A 22,487-nucleotide genomic window follows, 5' to 3' on the forward strand; every position below is an offset into this window, starting at 1 on the left:
TTGCTACAATGCTGTGTTGTCATGTGTTGCTGCCTTGCTATGTTGTTGTCTTAGGTCTCTCTTTATGTAGTGTTGTGTTGTATTGTTGTGATATTTGTTTTGTCCTATATTTGTGTTTTATTTTTTATTTTATTTTTTTAATCCCAGGCCCCCGTCCCCGCAGGAGGCCTTTTGGTAGGCCGTCATTGTAAATAAGAATTTGTTCTTTAACTGACTTGCCTAGTTAAATAAAGGTTAAATAAAAGAAATCAAAAAATGCTAATGACTGGATGTTACAGTAATGAGGCTTCCCTCCCATACCCCCTGTCCTGCTCTTGACATTTCACATTTACTTTTCTCCACTTTGTCCACGGAACGTCTAGTTTTAATGAGCACAACATGATGAGGATCGGAGACTGTTTGTGGCTTGTTTTCCATGCCAGACTGGAAATACTGTAATGGAGGGCAGTAACATCAGCCATTATGAAAAGGCATTGTCTCATGCCATGGTGTACTGGATATCATTGCATACTAATGTGTGCGTGTCTGTGTGTGTGTCTGTGCTTCCTTGCTTTATGTGAGTCCGGTTCCAGTCCTAAGTTAGTTGGTAGCTCACTCTCTGTTCTTCTGTCCTTGTCTCCCCTGCAGGTGTGCATCGTGCAGAAGAGGGACACAGAGAAGATGTACGCCATGAAGTACATGAACAAACAGCAGTGCATAGAGAGAGACGAGGTCCGAAACGTCTTTAGAGAGCTAGAGATTCTACAGGAAATAGAACATGTTTTTTTAGTAAACCTCTGGTGACTATCCTGTGTTTTTTTTCACTTTCGATACTGTTTGTACATTCTGCATGCCTCGGCTGGTACCCTGTGTGTGTGTGTGTGTGTGTGTGTGTGTGTGTGTGTGTGTGTGTGTGTGTGTGTGTGTGTGTGTGTGTGTGTGTGTGTGTGTGTGTGTGTGTGTGTGTGCGTGCGTGCGCGTGTGTGCGTGTGCTGTGTGTGGTTGGGGGTGGATGCATGTTTTAACCCTCAATTGGACAATGAGATGAGAACGTTTAATTGAAGGGAAACAACAGCTGTGGTCTGTGTCTCAAATGACACCATATTTATAGTGCACTACTTTCGACCAGAGCCTTTTGATAAGTCGATGCCTGCTGACTGTGCCAGTTTTAACGGACCCAGAAAGTGGTGATGCGGCTCTGGTCAAAAGCAGTGCACTATACAGGGAACATGAGATTTTGACCAGATTATTTTCATTCAGATCCATGCGCCCATTGCACCACACATTTCTTAATTGCTGTAATGTAAAGTAAGTTGACCCAATACTTTCCCCTCAGGAGTATATCTGGGTGATGTCGGGGACCAGCTTCATTATTCAACTCCGTGTCTCTGCAGCACATATTCTAAATGTAATTGGGAAGCTAGCACAGTGTTTACAGCATATTACACCAAAGCACTTTGCTCCTGTTTAATTGGTAGAATGATATTGCACACGGTGGTAATATCCTCTGAGTAATTGATACAGGGAGCATCAGTCATTTCATACAGACCCTTTTATCACCGAGCACCAAGACAAAAGTACACCCGCACACACTGCAGCTTTATTACTCTAAGTCTTATATGCATGTTAGTTTTTATCCAAAGTTGGCGATGATTAAACTTTTAACACTGGAATGTTGTTGTTGTTTTTTCTCTCAGAGAGAAGCTTCCAAACTAAAATAAACAGAGGGCTTTTTAATGAGGTGGTGGTAGTAGTAGTAGGGCCTGTGTGTTTTAAAAAATATATATATAATTCCCTCAAGGAGTGTACCGCCCTATCCTTGTTCTAGTTTCCCAGCTTTTCTCTGATTGGCTCTGCTCAGCTCTGTTATCTGTGCATCTATGGCACATCAAAAGCCCCATTAGCGACAAAGACACAGCAGCGTTATGAGTAGGCAGGAATTATAGTGCTCCTTAGATCGCACCTCATCTTCCTGCGATTCAAGTCAACTTCAGAGGGAAACTGGGTAAGTGGTCAGCCCATCTCAAATTACGCTGGAACAAAACAACAACAACAAGGCATGCCAGAGTGGCGTGGAATTGGTTCCATCCCCCTCAGCCAGTATACGCTTTTTTTAATCGAAAGTTTGAGTTATTATGTATCCCTTTGCCGGTAAATATTTTGTTTGGATAATTTATCCATTGTTTTGAACTCCTCTCCTAAAACCATACACAGTCTATCAAATCTGCATTACAAAGACCATCAATGCATGGGGCGGGGGGGTTGATAGGAAGGCACATCTGCAACCGTCGCCATCAAACTGTTCAGATTTAGCCAAACAAAGGTAGAAAGCTGGCAAAACCCACATGGAGACGGCCTGCCTGTCAGGCCACAGCTGTTCCCGTCTGTCGACTCGAGGGAAAAAAACGATAGTATGTTTTTTCCAAAGTTGATTTGCTTTTTGAAACCCACGGACCCCAAACCTGAGCAGCTGTCGGAACCGTAATACTGGCCAGCCTGGTCCCCTGCCAAGCCACCAGAGAACGAACGGCAGAGTTTCTAAAAATAACTTTGTACAGAGTGTATCAATCACACTAGCCTCATTGTGTATTGCTCCTGCAGATGAAGGCTCTCACTGACCAGACTCCTTTTGTTGGTTGATTTGGCCTTGCCGTTGGGTTCTTCCTTGGCTTGTCTGAAGTTGACATCTGATGTCCTGCTGAGCCGATCATGATTACTCAGTGAAAAATTGAATGAGTAAAGGTTCTGACTTTTCTCCTCAAACCAGAGAAAGAGAGCTCAGCACGGAGACAAAGGAATTCACTGTTTATTTTCCTGCTTAAACAGGGAACTGTCTCCTTCATTAACTTGTTCTTACTTTCAATCAAGCAGGTGATGAGGAGTTCCTAATATGGATGTCATCACAATATTTGGTGATACTTTTACTACCTTCTTTACAGTGTAAGGGTCAGGAGTTTAATTAGTACTGTTCGTAGGGTATGCTGCTGCACATCGTAAGTCTTTGCTGACTTGCAGAACATTGGCAGTGTCCATGGGCATGCACTGTGTTATGTGTTCTGGCTGTAGGAGTTTGCCCAATGAGGTGTTCCATTATTGATGGACTAAAGATGGGCCAACCAGTGTTTCTGGGAACTGCAGTGCCTATATTCCCCAAAGTAAACATCAGAGGCTGCCACTCATCAGAACGCCAACTTTGATTAAGATTAGTAGGAGCTGTTTCCTAGACACAAGACACAAAAAGAGAGGGGGAGAGCGGAAGCTTGGGAGAAACAGCCATCTCGTAAAGTAACGATTCTTGAAATCACAATGAAGGGGAGAGAGGGGAGGGGGGGGGGGGTAGACAGGTGGTGGTAAAAGGTGTTAAGAAGGGATTTGGGCATTGTTTGGTTTGTCAAAACAGAGTTTCACCATCTACGAGGCTTTGGATTTGCTTCCTTCTCTCTATCTCACACACACACCATTTTGAAGCCTAGGTTTGCTTTCATTATGATGTCCTGAATTCTGTTTGCTTTTCTTTTGAAAAAAGCTCAATCCATTGCTTCAGAGAGAATTCATTAGAGGGAACCTGGGCACCGAATCCACATCACTAGAAAAAGACTGCTTAAAAGCCTGGAGGACTGTCAAGTTTGCGGCATGCGGTACTTGCCGTGACCATTCACTTGCTGCAGATAGATGCCATATAATGTGTAGGAGTGGGATATACATGTATTCAAATGGATTAGCCACCTTGAGAGAAAAAAAATGTGACTATCATCTGCAGCATTCAAGAAATCCACCCAAATCACCCAAGCCATCACGACACAGGTGTAGACGCGGTCTACGTCTCATCCCCCGATCAATTTGTATTTCTAAATTGCCGAGGTCATTTTTCCCTACCCCGGACGTACAGTGTTACATGCATTGTGTATGCCGTGAAATTGATCCTGTGCACTTTCCAGTGTAAATCATTACCAGGACAAGGTTTTTGCCTTAAGCATTTTACACTGAAACAAATCTACTCTCAAACACCGTTGGCCAGATTCCCCTGAGATGTGGACGGAGGCAGTGAAAGCTTGAACCAAGTGGAGAAGAAAGTGATGCGAGAGGGAGTTAATGTGTCAGAGCTGAGCACTGGGATATTTGGTCATCTGTGAGCTATAAGGCTTTGGAGACCCTTTTTTTAAAAAGAGGGTTTTTAAGGCATCGCAGAGGGTGAGTCATCAGTGGGATCCGCTGAGCTGCGTTCTTCCTCCGCTGTCCATCCGTCCTGTCCATCAGAGAGAGGGAGCGACTGAGCGAGAGAGAGAGAGAGAAGTCACTGTGGTGAGAATGGATGCACACCCTGTCCTCCTCCATGTCTATTAAGAATATTGATTCCTTGGCTGAAGAGAACAATGCTCTGGGAGGCGGTGAGACAAATTAGGGCTTTACCCCAAACACAATAGGCATAACAAGCCCTGGGTGGAAGCTCAGGTTCTGTTGACAGCCATAAAAATAACTGAGGGATATTTCCTCAGGGGGCTAAGTCCTATTCGATTTCTTCTTCTGCTGTTACAAACACATTTATGCAGCAGTCTTCATTAGATACAGAGCGCCACAGGAGTTAGTCACAGTCACAGGACTCTGTAACTTTCCAAAGCAACCTCGCCATTAAAGTGATGTTCTGTTCTCTCTGCAATTGTAACTTTCCAGAGCCACCATACCGTTTTACGGTCCTGTAGGAGGTCCAAAGTGCACCTTGTGAAATAAGGCCAGTGGAGGTGGGGAGAGGGGTGTGCTGAGGGGACCAGAGGAGGGGGAAGGGGGAGGGGGACTAGGCTAGGGACCGCAGAGCGAGAGGCAGCGCTCACTCATTCATTGCATTGTTAAGAGGGATCCTCAGAGGAGCCGGATGTGTCTTGTGATCCAGCCCCTTGACCAGCCTGAGCCACGCTGTCTCTATCGCAAGACTATCTAGGCCACAGTCATGAAGCAGACCACATTCAGAGCCCCGTGTCTCTTTTTTTTTTTCTCTCTTCCTTTCTCTCGCTCTCTCTCTAACCCATCTCACCCCCATCTCTCTTTCACCCTCTCTCCCCTCTGTGTCTCTCTCCTCCCTCGCTCTCTCTCATCTAGCGCTCTCTCTCTCTCTATCTCTCTCTCCTTCTCCCTACGCTTCCCTGGGCTCATTTGTCATCATGGCCTGATTATTTCAGCCTGTTTCTCAGACTCTTTCCAGCATGGTAACCTTCCTTTGTACTCTGCTGTCCCAGTCAGTCCAGGCCTGTCCTGACTGTTCCACATGGCCCCTCTTTTCCTTGGCCCTGCCAAAATTCTCCCAAGGCTCAGGCCTTAGCCAGGTCCCCAATCAACTGTCTTGGTCATATTTGACCCATGACAAGTCCATTCTCAGGCTGTTTCCTCTTATAGCTTTCTCTTTATAGTCTTTTTTTCAGAACTTTAACTTCTGTAATATCGTCAATGAGAGAGGAGATAAAAGGAGGTGTTTGGAGAACTCCATTTGTCTGGTCACACACATTACAATTCTCTTTCACCAACTTGCTTTCATATCATCCATTTGTTTGAGCTGCTGCCTTGGCCTCTCCTTGAACGATTTTTACAGACATTTTTACAGGGTGCTTGTGTGCTTTGATTTTTGAATTCCCCAAACGTAGTGAGACACATGCTGTATTTGCTAAAGCATTCATCCGGAATGTTCTCTCTCTCTCTCTCGCTCTCTTCTTCTCTCTCACTTTCTGTCGCTCCCTGTCCTTGGTGTTAAATCTGAATGTGACAAGGCTGTCACTATCCAAGCTTAAATACGGCTCAGATGTCAGCTCCACGTCTGACAGTTTACCTGAAGGGGATGTGAAAACCGTTCTAATCTCAGCCACGGGGGCTCAGGGAACGGGCACTAATACCACTGCTATCACACTGGACGCCACAGAGGGCATTCTCTTCACCATCAGCTGCATGCTGCTCAGGTTCAGGGCATGACAAGGAGGTGATAAGAAGGTGACAATAACTAAGGGACTTGTGGACAGCAAACTCCATCTCAGCCTGGCCATCTGTTGATGCTGTGTGTGTGTGTTTGGAGTGGAGGTTAGGTTTGTTAGAAGATCTCCAGTCATCAGACCAAGCTATCGGGACACGTCAACAGGATGTCCACGGATAGATCCTGCATCCGTTTTCTCTTGATCTGAAGGAAGATGGGAGCTTTGGTGGAAATGATTTTGTCATGCTGTTTTTGACCTCAAAATTTTACCCCTAGGTCAGTGTTTCCTGAACTTGGTCCTGGGGATCCCAATGGGAGCACGTTTTTGTTTTTGCCCTAGCACTACACAGCTAATTCAAATAATCAAAGATGAATGATGAGTTGATCATTTGAATCCGCTGTGTAGCGCTAGGGCAAAATCCCCAGGACCGAGTTTGGGAAGCACTGCCCTAGACTATAGATGATTTCACTGACTTACAATAATAACCTTATACAATGCTGATCACATAAATTCAATATTGTGTTTAGCATGGATCCCTCCCTATCCCTCCTTCTCAGAACTTCTTCTCAACCAATCCCTCCTTCTCAGAACTTCTTCTCAACCAATCCCTCCTTCTCAGAACTTCTTCTCAACCAATCCCTCCTTCTCAGAACTTCTTCTCAACCAATCCCTCTGACAGAAATGGGAAACCCCTGTCAATCATATTTTATTTTATGGGGAATATTCATTGAGGCAGTAGTCTTTTTCAAACTCGGACCATTTTATCAGTTGATCTATGTGTTCCTTTTGACGTCAGGCTTGACATTGTTGTGAACAGCGTTCGGTGTTGCAAAACCGATGTCCTGTTGAGGATAGGTTGATTTTTCACTTTCTCTGAAACATGGTGCTCCATTTTCTCTGATATAGAGAGAAGGAAATTGCGCATGGAGAGGGCCAATCAAAATGCCCCCTGAGTGTGTGGGGTTAAGCCTGGTGATATAGAGGTAGGATGAGGAAATCTGCCAAGATGAAACATATATAATAATGCTGCAATAATCTACCAGGCTTTAATGGGAAAAATAAAGAAATCTCCCGCTATCTCTCAGCTTGAGCGCCTCCGGAAAGCCTTCTCGCTCTCTCTATCTCTCTCTCTCTCTCTCTTGCTCTCTCGCTCCCTCTCTGTTGTGACTACTGTGAGATGATTGTGGATTTCTGACATTTTGTGTTTATGTACTGTGTGGTTTGGGTTTCTAGTGTGCCGCTAGGGCTTGGTGTTTTTAGTCGACACCTGTGGGGAGGGGGTGTAGTAGAGTGTCCCAAATCCCACCCAGATTATTTTCTGGACGCGTTTTAACGTGATGTGCTTGATTAGTAAGCCTGATTGACAACGATCTTTAGCCGCCCATCAGCCGTTTTCAATTAAGAGACATCAATCAAAGGTTGTCTCTGTTCTTGCCTTAATTTGGCAATCACTCTCCTGCATTCACACGCTCCTACAAATGTCAGCTCATTTAAGATAACGATCACTCTCACTGTGCTTGTTTTGAGTTTACATGCGAGTACGCACTCACACCAACTCCTGCATACATTAACACATAATAGGCTATAGGCCAGGGCTCTCTAACCCTGTTCCTGGAGAGCTACTCTCCTGTAGGTTTTCGATCCAACCCCACTTGTAACTAACCTGATTTCAGCTTATCGACCTGCTAATTATTAGAATCAGATGCGCTAGATTAGGGTTGGAATGAAAACCTACAGGACGCTAGCTCTCCAGGGACATAGTTGGAGAGCCCTAATCTACGCACATGCAAACTCAGTTCCACACATACATACATAGTGAGTGTCTTGTGTGAGCTATTCTATGGTTGTGTGTTTTTGCGGTTGGTAGACGCAGGGTTCAGCAGGAGGCATGTGTGTCTTGTTCCTGTGTGTGTGTGTGTGTGTGTGTGTGTGTGTGTGTCCTTGTTTGTCTGTATCCTGGCCCTAACAGGATGTTGACTGAGCCCTTTGACCTCCGCCTTGTGTCCCAGGTACTCGTTCCAGGACGAGGAGGACATGTTCATGGTGGTGGATCTGCTGCTGGGAGGGGACCTGCGCTACCACCTCCAACAGAACGTCCATTTCAACGAGGACGCTGTCAAACTCTACCTGTGTGAGATGACCCTGGCACTGGACTACCTGCAGAGCCAGCACATCATCCACAGGTATGGGCAACATCCATAGACACAACATCTACTGCACTGGGCTACATATAGGCACATCATCCACAGGTATGGGCAACATCCATAGACACATCTACTGCACTGGGCTACATATAGGCACATCATCCACAGGTATGGGCAACATCCATAGACACAACATCTACTGCACTGGGCTACATATAGGCACATCATCCACAGGTATGGGCAACATCCATAGACACAACATTTACTGCACTGGGCTTCATATAGGCACATCGTCCACAGGTATTGGCAACATCCATAGACACAACATCTACTGCACTGGGCTACATATAGGCACATCATCCACAGGTATGGGCAACATCCATAGACACAACATTTACTGCACTGGGCTACATATAGGCACATCGTCCACAGGTATGGGCTAGAATAATGACACCGTTTCTCCAAAACACCCAGCAGGTGATTGCTAACACACAGCTGGCCACCGTCTGCTTTTAGCTGTTTGTCTTCCCTCCCTGACTATGCCTACCCTGGGTGCCACTCCTGGGACTCCTGGCCATCTCTCTCTCTCTCTCTCTCTCTCTCTCTCTCTCTCTCGCTCCAGAGACCCGACATCCCATCACCTGCATGTCCAGTGGGAGATGAATGGCCTGCGTTAGGGGTTGTAATGATTCATCATCATCCTTTTCTCATCTGTCTTGAGTGTCCCCGGGCAGAGCGGGTAGTCCCGCATCACTCTTTTCACTGTCCCAGCTCTGACACCGGCTACATGCTCACCTCACTGCAGTACTTGAGAACCGCCACTTTTGGTCTGATGATGTAGCCTTTCAATATGTGTGCTCATTGGAGGAAAAGCCACAGCTTTTAATTGACTAGTATATCACTGGACAGTGGTTTAGTTCTTTTGTATGCTTTTTAAGGCGCTGAGTTCTCTCCATCGGACTTTGAAACTTAAATGGGTTTAGTACCCTATAAGCTATGTGTGTCCAACAGTCTGTTGTTTGCGGAACAGAATTGTCTCGATAATCACCTGGGCATTCTCCTTTCATTTTTGCTTCTCTGCACATCTAAACAAAGCTCTGGTATCTATGTTGCTGTAACCATCAATCTTCTTCAGCGTGGGATGACTTGAGGTCGTGAGTTTTTGTTGGAATTGCCGAGTGCAGTAAAAAAATAAAGTGTCAGTGCTCGTAAATGAGAAGTGTTTAGGTCCCTGTAGACCACGAACTCCACTCACTGATGGCCTCAAAATGTTTTAACCTTTTATTCCAAAGCTCGTTTTCAGCAAATCGCTCCTCGAAAGTGCAAAGAACTGTGTGGGTGCTTGCATACTGGTGAGAAGGTGAGTGCGCGTGTGCGTTTGTGCCGTGGAGCGCACACATACACAAAATGATGTCGATCCAACTAGATCATCACACACATGTCCTTTTCTTTAAACTCTGCAGTTAATTTAAAAACACTTTCACCTCGTGAACTTGATAAATGTGCTTCACGATAGGGTTGGGCGGTATCCAGATTGTCATACCGCTTCAAAGAATATCATACCATCGGTAATTCGAAATACCGCAATATATATATATACGGTATATCGCCCTAGCCTTCTTGGTTATCTAAATACCAATGAAGTCAGTTAAAAATAAGATTCAGTGAGTTTTACCAAGTCTCTCTGTTTTTATCTCATCCTGGCATCAACTGTTCTGACTGACACAATTGCGTCTGCTGGAGGAGGCCAAGTCCAATCCCTAGGTATCTGTGGCCATCTCCTGCTCTACAACTTGGTTTCACGCTGTGGGTTTGTGAAAGGAAAATACTATTATTTTGTTGCACCAACTGGGGGAAGAAGTGTCTCCTAGCAACAGTCTGCTGCTGCCACGATGCCCGAGGAATGAAAAATTAGTCCAAGCGAAGAAGTCCCCAAAGAACGCCCAGAACATTCCCCCTCTTTTCTTCTTCTTCTTCTTCTGCACCAGAGACAAACTAAAACAGTGGAGAAAAAATGTTCACTTCGCCACTTCTAAAGTGGAGGGCTTTGAGGTGGAATTCCACCTCACACTTGTCAGTCGTCTGCTGCTGGAGTTTCCATGCTTGGTAAACACGTTTGACTGCATTGCTAGTCACGTCAAATAAAAAATTGTGTTCAATGAGCAATGCTCTGTCTGGTTTTACATATCAAAATATCTACGGTGGCGGTATGGCAGGGTGGCAGAGCTTTCACATTGGATTTTCTCGCATGGCTATAGGGCAGGAATAGAATACATTTCCATTAAAACTCTTGAGAAATCCATCAGTTAGCAAGGGAGATGTACTTTTTGGTATAGTATAGCCTCGGCGCTAACAGGAATGTTACTTCCTTATCGCAAAACCAGAATGAGCTGGTTTTGCGATATCGGGGCTTTCATATTGGAGTTCTTCCTATACATGTCCATTGAAATCTCTTGAGAAATACATCAGTTAGCAATAGAGACTTACCTCTTGCTATAGCATAGCCTTAGTGCACATGCATGTTATAGTAGTGGCGTGTATGAGACAAAGACTCTGTGGGCTAAATGGCTTGGGCTTGTGATTACAGTTCCATTTTTCTTCATTTTTTCTTCAACCTTTATTGAACTAGGCAAGTCAGTTAAGAACAAATTCTTATTTACAATGACGGCCTACACCAGCCAAACCCGGACGACGCTGGGCCAATTGTGCGCCGCCCTATGGGACTCCCAATCACGGCCGGATGTGATTCAGCCTAGATTTGAACCAGGGACTGTAGTGACGCCACTTGCACCGCTGCGCCACTCTGGAGCCCCATTAAACCTCTTGAGGAATGCACCAGTTAAAAAAATACCTTGATATACCCTGAAGTGGTCTTGATACATCCTGATATCATGTTAGTGTAGTGTATGAGACTCTCTATGTGGACTAAATGTATTAGTCACACTTGCGTGACAGGCTGCATAATTTAGAAAGTGGTGTGGGCTTTGCTAATTGGCTGTGGGCTGCGCTGGTGGGTAAACACCAAGGTGTTGTTGTTTGTGTTGGGACTCCTCTGCACGGGTGCCCCATGTAATAAGCATGTGTGGAGAAAACCTGCAAGTGTCTCCAAGGGATTGGATTGGAAATCGCCATGTTCCCGTTCATCCATGTCCAATGTAGTGTTGTAGGGATCGATACATCGGAACACATACACACATGGGCACACATTCACATGTAATACACAGCCACATGATGTAAGCATAGAATAAAATATGCCAAGACACACACACACACACACCTACAAGCCTCCAACATGCCGATACACATGTAACACATACAGCTACCCATTCTGTTCCACACACGTGCAAGCACATGCACGTGCGCACTTAGAAACGCACATTCTGTGACACACGTTTTATATTGACTATAAATAGTCCCATGTTCTTAGACGCGCTGATTTATCTGAGGTTTCTCTCCCTCTTTCTCTCACAGGGATATCAAACCAGACAACATCTTGTTGGATGAGCAAGGTGAGCCTGCCTCTTCTTAGAGATGACTTTATCCTGTACTCATTACATGTTCGCGACATGTCACAGACAGACCTGTGTACATGTTTTACCTTCATGTAGCATACTACAGTGCATTCAGAAAGTATTCACACCTCTTGACTTTTTTCCACATTTTGAATTTACATTTAAATTGAGATTTTGCGTTTAGTGACCTACACACAATGCCCAATATGTCAATGTGGAATTGTGTTTTTAGACATTTTTACAAACTTGACTAAAAATGAAAAGCTGAAATGTCTTGATTCAATAAGTATTCAACCCCTTTGTTATGGCAAGACACATAAGTTGCATTTACTCACGCTGTGTGCAAAAATAGGGTTCATCATGATTTTGAATGACTACCTCATCTCTGTACCCCACACATACATACAGTGGGGCAAAAAAAGTATTTAGTCAGCCACCAATTGTGCAAGTTCTCCCACTTAAAAAGATGAGAGAGGTCTGTAATTTTCATCATAGGTACACTTCAACTATGACAGACAAAATGACAAAAAAAAATCCAAAAAATCACATTGTAGGATTTTTTAATGAATTTATTTGCAAATTATGGTGGAAAATAAGAATTTGGTCACCTACCAACAATCAAGATTTCTGGCTCTCACAGACCTGTAACTTCTTCTTTAAGAGGCTCCTCTGTCCTCCACTCGTTACCTGTATTAATGGCACCTGTTTGAACTTGTTATCAGTATAAAAGACACCTGTCCACAACCTCAAACAGTCACACTCCAAACTCCACTATGGCCAAGACCAAAGAGCTGTCAAAGGACACCATAAACAAAATTGTAGACCTGCACCAGGCTGGGAAGACTGAATCTGCAATAGGTAAGCAGCTTGGTTTGAAGAAATCAACCGATTTTGACTTAAATCTGATTGAAAATCTATGGCAAGACTTGAAAATCGCTATCTAGTCATGATCCCCAACATCGTGACAGAGCTTGAAGAATTTTGAAAAGAATAATCGGCAAATATTGCGCAATCCAGATGTGGAAAACTCTTATGGACTTATCCAAGAAGACTCACAGCTGCAATCATTGCCAAATGTGTTTCTAACGTGTTGACTCAGGGGTTTGAGTACTTATGCAACAGCTATTTTAGTTATTCCATTTTTTTCTTCCACTTTGACATTAGAGTATTTTGTGTAGATTGTTGACAAAAAAGGACAATTTAAATACATTTTAATCCCACTTTGTAACACAACACAATGTGAAGAAGTACCAGGAATGCTTTTGCAAGGCACTGTATATGTTTTATTGTCACGTACACCGGATAGGTGCAGTGAAATGTGTTATTCTACAGGGTCAGCCATAGTATTTTGGCACCCCTGGAGAAAATTTGTGTTAAGTGCCTTGCTCAAGGGCACATCAACAGATTTTTTGCATTAGTAGTGGCCATGGCAGGATTCATAACCCCGTCGCTAGCGGTTATATGTGGTCTGGATTTGGCAGTTAGATACTGTAACTTGAAGTTCATTTTGGCTAGTTTTGTTGGAGAAATAAAGATGTTTTTTTTAAATTTTATGGATGTAGTGTTAAATATAAGTAGTTTGGTTCTGATGCTGCATTCATGACAAGTGGGAAACTTTGAAAATACTACTAATAACAAATTCTAGTGTTCAAAAACCATATTAATAGATTGTTTTTATAAATCATGTTTTATTGCTCCATTTAACCGCCGAAAATGCTGTTGGCAAGGTAATTTCCTTAATATGTGATGTGAGAGTTCAGCATATGGGAGAAGTCGGAGCTCAGAGATGGTAGACACTTTTCCCACTAACCAATAAAATGAGATGTAATGAATGCAGCATAAGCACGATATCTTCACAGGCCATGCCCACCTGACAGACTTCAACATTGCTACAATAATCAAGGATGGAGAGAGGGCTACTGCCTTAGCTGGAACCAAGCCCTACATGGGTAAGACTCTCACATGTTATTCCTTCAGCCATTGGAAACCCTTATCACTGGCCTGGTCCCAGATCTGTTTGTGGCATCTTGCCAACTCCTATGGTCATTGCCACAACTATGACAAGACCAATCTGGGACCCGGAAACCTTATCAATAGCATACTGTGTAAATATCCCATCAGTAAGCTATGGTCTTGACTGGGTGTAGCCTAGCTGTCTGACCCTGTCTGTGTTGTATCCCCTTCAGCACCAGAGATCTTCCAGTCGTTTGTGAGTGGGGGGACGGGTTATGCCTTTGAGGTAGACTGGTGGTCACTAGGCGTGACGGTCTTCGAGGTGCTGCGTGGTTGGGTAAGGAAAGGCCTTATGGGCAGTGAGGCTGTTCTTGAGTTATGACAACTGACGCTTACTGTATGTGGTTGATACTCATCCTCTCTCTCTCTCTCTCTCACTGTCTATCTATGCTCCCCTCCCCCTATCTCCCTCCCTCTTTTTCTCTCTCTTTCTCTTTCCCTGCCTCTCTCTCATGCCCCCTTAATCTCTCTATCTTCTCTCCCTCGTACCCTCTCTCTCTTTCTACCTCTGTCAGAGGCCCTATGAAATCCATGCCAGTAACTCAGTGGAGTCTTTAATGCAGCTCTTCAGTACCGTTAGTGTGCAGTACAACACCGCCTGGCCCAAAGACTTGGTCCATCTCATGAGGAAGGTGAGTGGAAAGGGGAGGGGAGGGGGAAAAGTGGACAGCAGAGGAAAGTTGAGAGGGAAGAAGTGGAGAGTTGCCGGGGGAGAGTGTACAATGGAGTAGAGAGTCGAGGCAGTGGTCAGAAGACAGTGGGAGGCTAATCATAATTGCGGGTGGGGAGGGAGGGGTGGGGGGGGCTTGCAGTAGTGGAGGTGAACGTGGATGGAGGGAGAATGGCCTGAGGGTAAGAATGGAAGAGATTGAGAGAGATCATGTCAGGGAGGAGAGACTGATGGAGTGGCAGGGAGACGGAGGAGTGAGGGACTTCTCTCTACTCTGTCCATTCAGAGCCAGAGTGGAGGCTCCAGAGCGATGGCATCGGTCTCTTCCGCTCGGCTGCTAGTCTATTACCACCGAGACAGACTTAACCAGCCCTCTGGGAGAAATGACTCGCCGTCGGAATTTCGGGAGTGGGAGAGTTGGGAGAGAGACTGTTGCCACGACAACAGACCACATCCCCAAAATTATTTCTCCTAGGTGTATGTTAAGCTGTACCAGGGAGAAGTCAAACAGCTGTTTTCCTCCATTGTAGATGCAACACTATTGATACAAGTCACATGTATTTAGTTTCTCCCCTGACAATGATCTCAATCCTTCTCTGATTCCATCTATGCTAATCAGGGTAACATCTTCATTTTGGATTCATAAGGGACCTGATCCTTGTACTGTACGACGGTGGCTGACTTAAGAGCGCCCCCTAATGGTGACACCACCTAGGTTATTGGATCTGATTTTAGCATTCAACTTGTCTTGTCTACAGTCATAAGGTTTTTTTTCACTTCAATACAACTTTATTAATCCCTGAGGGGAATTTAGGAAGGAATGATGTGTATCTCTCTGTAGAGATGATATTCTTTTGAATCTTTAATGGGTCTAAATTAGGTGTGTGTGTGTGTGTGTGTGTGTGTGTGTGTGTGTGTGTGTGTGTGTGTGTGTGTGTGTGTGTGTGTGTGTGTGTGTGTGTGTGTGTGTGTGTGTGTGTGTGTGTGTGTGTGTGTGTGTGTGTGTGTGTGTGTGTGTGTGTGTGTGTGCACGCCTTCCAGCTGCTGACAGTTAACCCAGAGCATCGTTTCTCCAGCCTGTCTCACATGCAGACAGCTCCCTACCTCTCTGACATCAATTGGGACGCTGTCTACGAGAAGAAGATAGATGCTGGGTTCGTTCCTAATGTAAGTATGGACCATAAACCTATCACAGAGGAGCATAGAAGTTTCACCTTTTGTGGACCATAAACACTGATTCTCACATAATACAGTATGTGGACACCTGCAAATCGAACATCTCATTCCAAAATCATGGCCATTAATATGTAGTTAACCCCCCCACCCCAAACCCTTTTGCTGCTATAACAGTCTCCACTCTTCTGGGAAGGCTTTCCACTAGTTGTTGGAACATTGGTTTGGGGACTTGCTTCCATTCAGCCACAGGAGCATTAGTGAGGTTGGGCGCTGATGTTGGGCGATTAGGCCTGGCTCGCAGTCGGCGTTCCAATTCATCCCAAAGGTGTTCGATGGGGTTGAGGTCAGGGCTCTGTGCAGGCCAGGCAAGTTCTTCCACTCTGATCTCGACAAACCATTTCTGTATGGACCTCCCTTTGTGCACAGGGGGCATTGTAATGTTGAAACAGGGAAGGGCCTTCCCTAAACTGTTGCCACAAATTTGGACGCACAGAATCGTCTAGAATGTTATTGTGTGCTGTAGCATTAAGATTTGGCAGTGAGCTTCACTCCAGCTGACGCTTGGCATTGTGCATGCTGATTTTAGGCCATTTCAAGGATACACCTAAGCTCAATTTCGAGTCTCATAGCAAAGGGTCTGAATACTTTATTTATTTTATAAAAACCTGTTTTTGCTTTGTCATTATGGGGTATTATGTGTAGATTGATACGTTTTTTTTTATGTAGACAATTTTAGAATTAGGCTGTAACATAACAAAATGTGGAAAAGGGGAAGGGATCTGAATACTTTACGAATGTACCGTATTTGTCATATGCACAAATACAGTACACAGTACAATGAAATGCTTACTTGCAGGTACACCTGTGTGTGTGTGCTTGCGTTCGCCCGTACGTGTGTGTGTGCCTATATTAGTGTATAGTCATTCATTAGTGTACTGTGTGTCTTGGTTCCACAGAAGGGTCGTCTGCATTGCGACCCAACCTTTGAGCTGGAGGAGATGATACTAGAATCTCGTCCCCTCCACAAGAAGAAGAAAAGACTGGCCAAGAACAGGTCACGGGAAGCCAGCAAGGATTCCCAGTCGGTGAGTGTCACATCAGCCAGTCACTACTGACTGTGCCTGGGTCATGTTCATTAGGCACCAAACTGAAGAAAACGGACTGAAACTTGGAGGTTACTACCTGAACTTGTCCAATTAGAAACGTTTATTTTTGTTTTCCGTTGCAAAATGTTTTGCTACGGCATACCCTAAAGAATTCAACCCTTGTAAATAGTGCTTTAACCTAAGGTATTAGACAGTTTGGCAGGTCTTGGTTTACTCAGAGTGCAGGGTGCCTTCTGTAGCCTTCTGTTCCCCAGTTGTTATTTTTGTCCCTTCATTTCATGAATATCATCTCTTTGTCTTGAAGACCGGTTATTTGCTTGCATGATTACAGTATTTTAACAAACCCACTTTATATTATCTGTGATTGCGGCCACAATTTACCATGGATTTTAGACCATCCATATTTATGAGCTGTGCCAGGTTTTCATCCGCCAAGCCTCTCATTACGAGCTCCACATTATTATTGTCGACTTTCAGTGTTATCGAAGGTGATCTCTGGGCGCTGTAAATGCAGTAAAACTTGTATCATCTAACAATAGCCCCCATCTTACTCCGGGCCTTCTAGTGTGTGAGGCGGCTGGGTTATTACCTAGATTATTAAATGATGAAGCCTTCAGTGGTGTTGTGATGCCCCCCAAGTGCTTTTGTAAATATGAACTTCTATTTTTGTCCCGTGCCAAACGTCTAATTTGAGGGAAAGAACACAAACAAATCACCAATCATTATTGAAAGTAGGGAAGAAAGAGGAAGAAGGGGGTGTTTGTAATCTTTCAGGTTTCGCTGGTGATTGTTTGAGGTGAAATGTATCTCCTCGTCCGCCGTTGTCGCCCTATATGTGTGTGTGATGATGATGGCTGTTCCCTTTCCTTACTGCCCTCAGGAGAATGACTACCTACAGGAGTGCCTTGAAGTGGTGCAGTCTGAGTTCATGATCTTCAACCGTGAGAAGTAAGACCACAAACCAAACACTTTGCCTGGGGGACCAATCAAAATACATTCATGTTAAACCATTTAGGGAAATTGTATTTAAAGTGGCATGCATAAGGCTAACATAACACCTACATAAGGTCTCGGCAACCTGACATACACATGAATAGATATTTATGAATATCCCAAGCATTGTTAGCTCTATAATATACTAAGACGATATAAACGAGGACCCAATTACTGAACCTGGGAGACCAATAAAAAAAACTTTGCTACATCAGTCTTAGCTCTATTTATACCATGGTATTGTTTAATACTCATTCCTGATTGGCTTGAAGGGCATTCTAGAGCGTGCATTATTTTCGTATAATGCACAATATATCAGCACGGTAGAAGTCAATGGCGATAATTAAATCTTCCATTGTTCTATGTTTGAGCTGCTTTTGAATGCAGAAGTCGAATTGAAAACATAATTGGAATTCCAATTGTTGAATTGAACTTTCATATATCAAGTTAGGACCAATGTTTTGGTAAGTTAAACTAGCACGTCTGTTTGTTTGGTTACCAAGGCAACTGCTGTAGCTATCTATATACTGTAGTAACTTGCTAGCTACTTCAGTGGACGTTGAACACATTTCTAGTGGCAAATGTGTTAAATTATAGCCATGGTATAAAAGGGATAATCAACTCGGGGCTCTGGGTACTCTGGAACGTGATGCAATTTCGTTGAGTTCCTCTCCGCTATTGTATCGCATCGTGGAACGCCATTCATTCTTTTCGAGATCGCAGAAGCCCCCTTGTTGATTATCCCTTACGTATGACATAAGCACCAAGATGATATAACGAATATTTACATGGTCATTTCTCCATGTAATCTATCATTTGCAGAACAATATGCAATATGTGGTCATCGTATCAAAGGTTAGAAGGTGGCGTTATGAATCAACCATATGATAGAGTTGGGTTTCTGCCGTCATCATTTTATGGTGAATAGCTGTTTATGCGCTACTGTACATCCTCCCTGTTCAATGTTGCTTACAGTGACATCACTCTTCAATAAATATAGAAATGCTCTGTACATTACCTCGACGTAATGATAGCGGTACAACAATATATATAGCAGTTTTATGACCCTATATTGTTGCCCTAATGCTGTGTTTATATTAAGAGATTCTACAGTGGTGGTGATAGTTCATATTTCATGTAATAAAAAAAACGAGTACCTCATTTATTATTTACCTGTCTGAGATTGCAGCATAATTTGAATTCTTCCTGCATGGCAAATTTAGTTTTCTTATTGCTGTAATTAATGGAGCTTGAGTTCTATTTTTACTACTTGGGCATAATCTCTAGACAGATAGTATATCACAGACTCCCACTATGTATTCTAATCACATTTTTCCCCCTCTCTCCTATCCTGTGTGTGGTTGAGCGTGTACATGTGTATGTATGTATGCATGTACACTACCGTTCAAAAGTTTGGGGTCACTTAGAAATGTCCTTGTTTTTTAAAGAAAAGCTTCTTTTTTTTCATCCATTAAAATAACATCAGATTGATCAGAAATACAGTGTAGACATTGTTAATGTTGTAAATGACTATTGTAGCTGGAAACGGCTGATTTTTTTAATGGAATATCTACGTAGGTGTACAGAGGCCCATTATCAGCAACCATCACTCCGGTGTTCGTTCCAATGCACGTTGTGTTAGCTAATCCAAGTTGATCCTTTTAAAAGGCTGATTGATCAATAGAAAACCCTTTTGCAACAAAAAAATGTGCTTTTCTTTCATAAACAAGGACATTTCTAAGTGACCCTAGACTTTTGAACGGTAGTGTATGTATGTATGACCCCCAACACTTTTTTGTTTACTCCATGATTCCATGTGTGTTATTTCATAGTTGTGTTGTCGTCACTATTATTCTACAATGTAGAAAATAGTAAGAATAAAGAAAAACCCTTGAATGAGTAGGTGTGTCCAAACTTTGAACTGTTTCTGTATGTCTCTCAGGTTGAAAAAGAGGCAGGAGGAGGGTGCAGAGGGAGGGGAGTCTGAAGGAGCTGCCGAGGGGGGTGATGATGGTGATGGAGACGGATCCGGGGAGGCTGATGGAGGCACAGAGGATGAGGATCCTGAACCCGAGTCCTCCTCCAAACTAAGCATGTGTGGCTCGGTCTGCTCCTCTCCTGGCAGCTGCTAGCACCACACCACCACCTGGTGGTCTCTCAGGCTGCTGTGTGTGTGTGTGTGTGTGGAACCATGCCTATAGATACTCTAACCTCTCCTATGTAGCCATGATGACTGGAGGAACTGGAAGGCACAGCAGGACAACAACGCACAGCAGGACACAAAATGGCTCTCCTATTTCTTCTTCTGTAGCATCCACCGTTAAGGCATGAATGAAACTGCAGGGTTACAGGGTGGCCCCGCCCTCCGCACCCTAGAATAAGCTCTAACTCATTTCTATGCAACGTATAGCATGAAAGTAAGGTATCACTACAAGAGGGGATAACAAGCAGCAGAAGCCACACGATATATGAGCATGACAACATACAGAGAAATTAGGAGCCAGGTTTAAGAGTTTCTTTTTAAATATTTGTCTTTTGTTTGCGCTCCCGCTCTTTTAGCCTCGAGTAGATGTAGCTACCTCTGCAAACTCACATACTGAATTATTCAACTGAGTTAGACAGTTGCCTGTGTAGCTCGTGCAATCCCTCTCCTACTCTCTGTGCAGTCCTCCTATTCTGAACGGCTATTACTGTTGCCCGGTTACCTTCTCCAAATGCCTTTCATTTCAATTATAGTATATCATTGTTCAAGTATCACAATGCCAATATACAGTGCAGTGCACATAGACATAGAATAACTATTATATTACTATGTTCTATGTAATTCTATTCCTAAGGTAGTGCAGTGGAAAGAGACTTTTAGAGGAGGGTAAATGTTGTTTTCCAGTCACAGTAAGTGAGTCTTCTAATAGATACATGCAATAACAGTATGGGCCATTCGGGACAAGGAGATTTTACCATTTAAAATAAATCACTCGTTCAATCTGATAACGTAGTACCATTTTTAAGTGGTGTTGATTGTTAATCAATAGCCATTCATTACGCGTTAGTTGTGACTATATTATGCATCGGCATGCTGGTTTGATTATTACTACGGGCGATTACGCTCCTCCAACGGAACCTTCTTCCAGACATTGTTCGTTTTTTTTTTTCAAACGCCCTGTCAGTTAGAGGGACTTAGTACATCTGTGGTGTAAATGGAAGGTTTCCCTCACCGTCGACCTCTGTGACTGTAGCCAAGATGCGGTTCTATTATCCCACTGCTCCACTGTGGGTTACATGCTCATACTGCTTGAGTTCTTATACGTTAAACATTGTCACCGCCAGGGGATCCGACCATAGAAGAAGAATCATATTGAGTGTACCCCATAAGGGTTTAGTTAAATTGACCTGGTCTTGGGGAGGCTTTTCCTGTTCTAGTCTGTTCTTTTTCCCATGGATCAGACATGATCAACTTCTATTGAATAGCTACAGAAGAGTGTCGTAGTTGAACATCGTCCCTTATTAGACTAAGATGACCGTGACATTTGAACAATCGTCTCTCATATGATTGTCTCGATCACTCCCATATGAAAAATGATCATGGGGCAGTATTATTAGTTGTGTGGTTGAAACGGTCACCTAATAGGGATAGTGGTACATTTTAAGGTGGTGCCATTCGTCTCAGCCTGGACATCTGGGAACATGTAGCATCGTCCACCTTAAAACCCTAAGGCCTAACAAAGTAAGGTGTAAATAGCCTAACCTAACTCTCCACAGTTCTATGTGGGACTGCTTACTAAACATACATGTTAGTAAATGGAGAGCAGTATGAAGCCAAACGTTCATACACTGTTGTACTCATTTTATTTCCAAGTGTGCAGGCACAACTTGTAGGCAGATATGCCAAAGCTTTTCTACCATTTGCATAGCCATTTCTAAGAACTTTGTGTGTGAACGTATGTTTCCTCTCTGTAGCGCATAGAACCACTGTTCCTTCTGTGAAAATACTATCATTTGTATACAAACATTTATTGTGATTAAATATAAAGGAATGTTTTTTGTTGGGGGGAAATAAAATATTGTTCAATTATATGGGGGTAAAAAAATAAATATCTGACTTCCTGTGAAAATAAGCTCATTAGTTACCCCGATAGCGTCTCGAACCCTGCATTTTTGCATGTACCTCTATTTACAGTTTTAAAGCAGATCTTGTAGGAGAGCCAACCGCTAGGGTTTGTGTGGCTTACAGTATGTGCACATGCAAGCTTCAGGCAGTAGAATTCCTTGATGTTCACCTGTGTTCTGATGATTGACAGAGGAGAGGCCTCATATAATCAGTGTAGCCCTGTCCTGCTTGCCTGTCTATGTGATGTCTAGGTTTGCTTTTTAAAAACTGATTTTAAGACCTACGACTATACAAATCATTTATTCCCAGTGTTATATGGATGCCATGATATTTTAGATGGTATGCAGTGACTTTTGGCATCCCATAGATTGTCTTAAGAATATGTTCAAGTGCACAGGCTTTTCTTTAAGTGGATGATTGAATAAGTCAGTATCTATGCCCTCCTATGCTCCAATGTGGGTATGTTTAGGTTTTCTGTGCTTTGTTATGTATATGGGAAAGGGCCAAGGGTTTGGGGCATTGTGTGAGTCTGCCCTTAGCTATGTGAAAAGTCTTAAATACTGCTCTTCGACATGTCTTTACATTGTCCTCACTACTGACGACTAGGTGAAAAAGCTTGACTGAATGTCTCCAGTGCTAGAAATGGCCATGGAATTGTGTTGATTTCTTGTAATGAATAGTCATTGATTTTAATGGAAGCCCTGCTCTGTAGTTTATTTAAGTTCAACAATATTGTAGCCTAATGTCATTCCCTTGATATCATTTCAAATGCATCTCCATTCCTGATTGGATGTTGCTTGCCTAACCCCCCCAAAAAAAAAATCTTTAATAT

At 43.5% G+C, this 22,487-nt stretch overlaps 1 protein-coding gene across 1 annotated transcript in view; it reads left to right on the plus strand.

Moving 5' to 3' along the window:
• Positions 1-22,462, plus strand: part of LOC112253086 (serine/threonine-protein kinase 32C-like) — a 90,756-nt gene extending 68,294 nt beyond the window's left edge. Inside the window, exons 3-12 of the mRNA XM_042323073.1 lie at positions 628-779; positions 7,943-8,116; positions 11,549-11,586; positions 13,449-13,538; positions 13,776-13,879; positions 14,118-14,234; positions 15,314-15,439; positions 16,405-16,533; positions 17,435-17,502; positions 19,490-22,462. Of these exons, the coding sequence (XP_042179007.1) occupies positions 628-779; positions 7,943-8,116; positions 11,549-11,586; positions 13,449-13,538; positions 13,776-13,879; positions 14,118-14,234; positions 15,314-15,439; positions 16,405-16,533; positions 17,435-17,502; positions 19,490-19,679 (1,188 nt within the window). The 3' untranslated portion in view covers positions 19,680-22,462. The remainder of the gene's footprint in view (positions 1-627; positions 780-7,942; positions 8,117-11,548; positions 11,587-13,448; positions 13,539-13,775; positions 13,880-14,117; positions 14,235-15,313; positions 15,440-16,404; positions 16,534-17,434; positions 17,503-19,489) is intronic.
• Positions 22,463-22,487: the final 25 nt, after the last annotated feature.

This window comes from Oncorhynchus tshawytscha, linkage group LG01, assembly GCF_018296145.1.
Source record: "Oncorhynchus tshawytscha isolate Ot180627B linkage group LG01, Otsh_v2.0, whole genome shotgun sequence".
In the NCBI taxonomy this organism is placed as follows: Eukaryota; Metazoa; Chordata; class Actinopteri; order Salmoniformes; family Salmonidae; genus Oncorhynchus; species Oncorhynchus tshawytscha.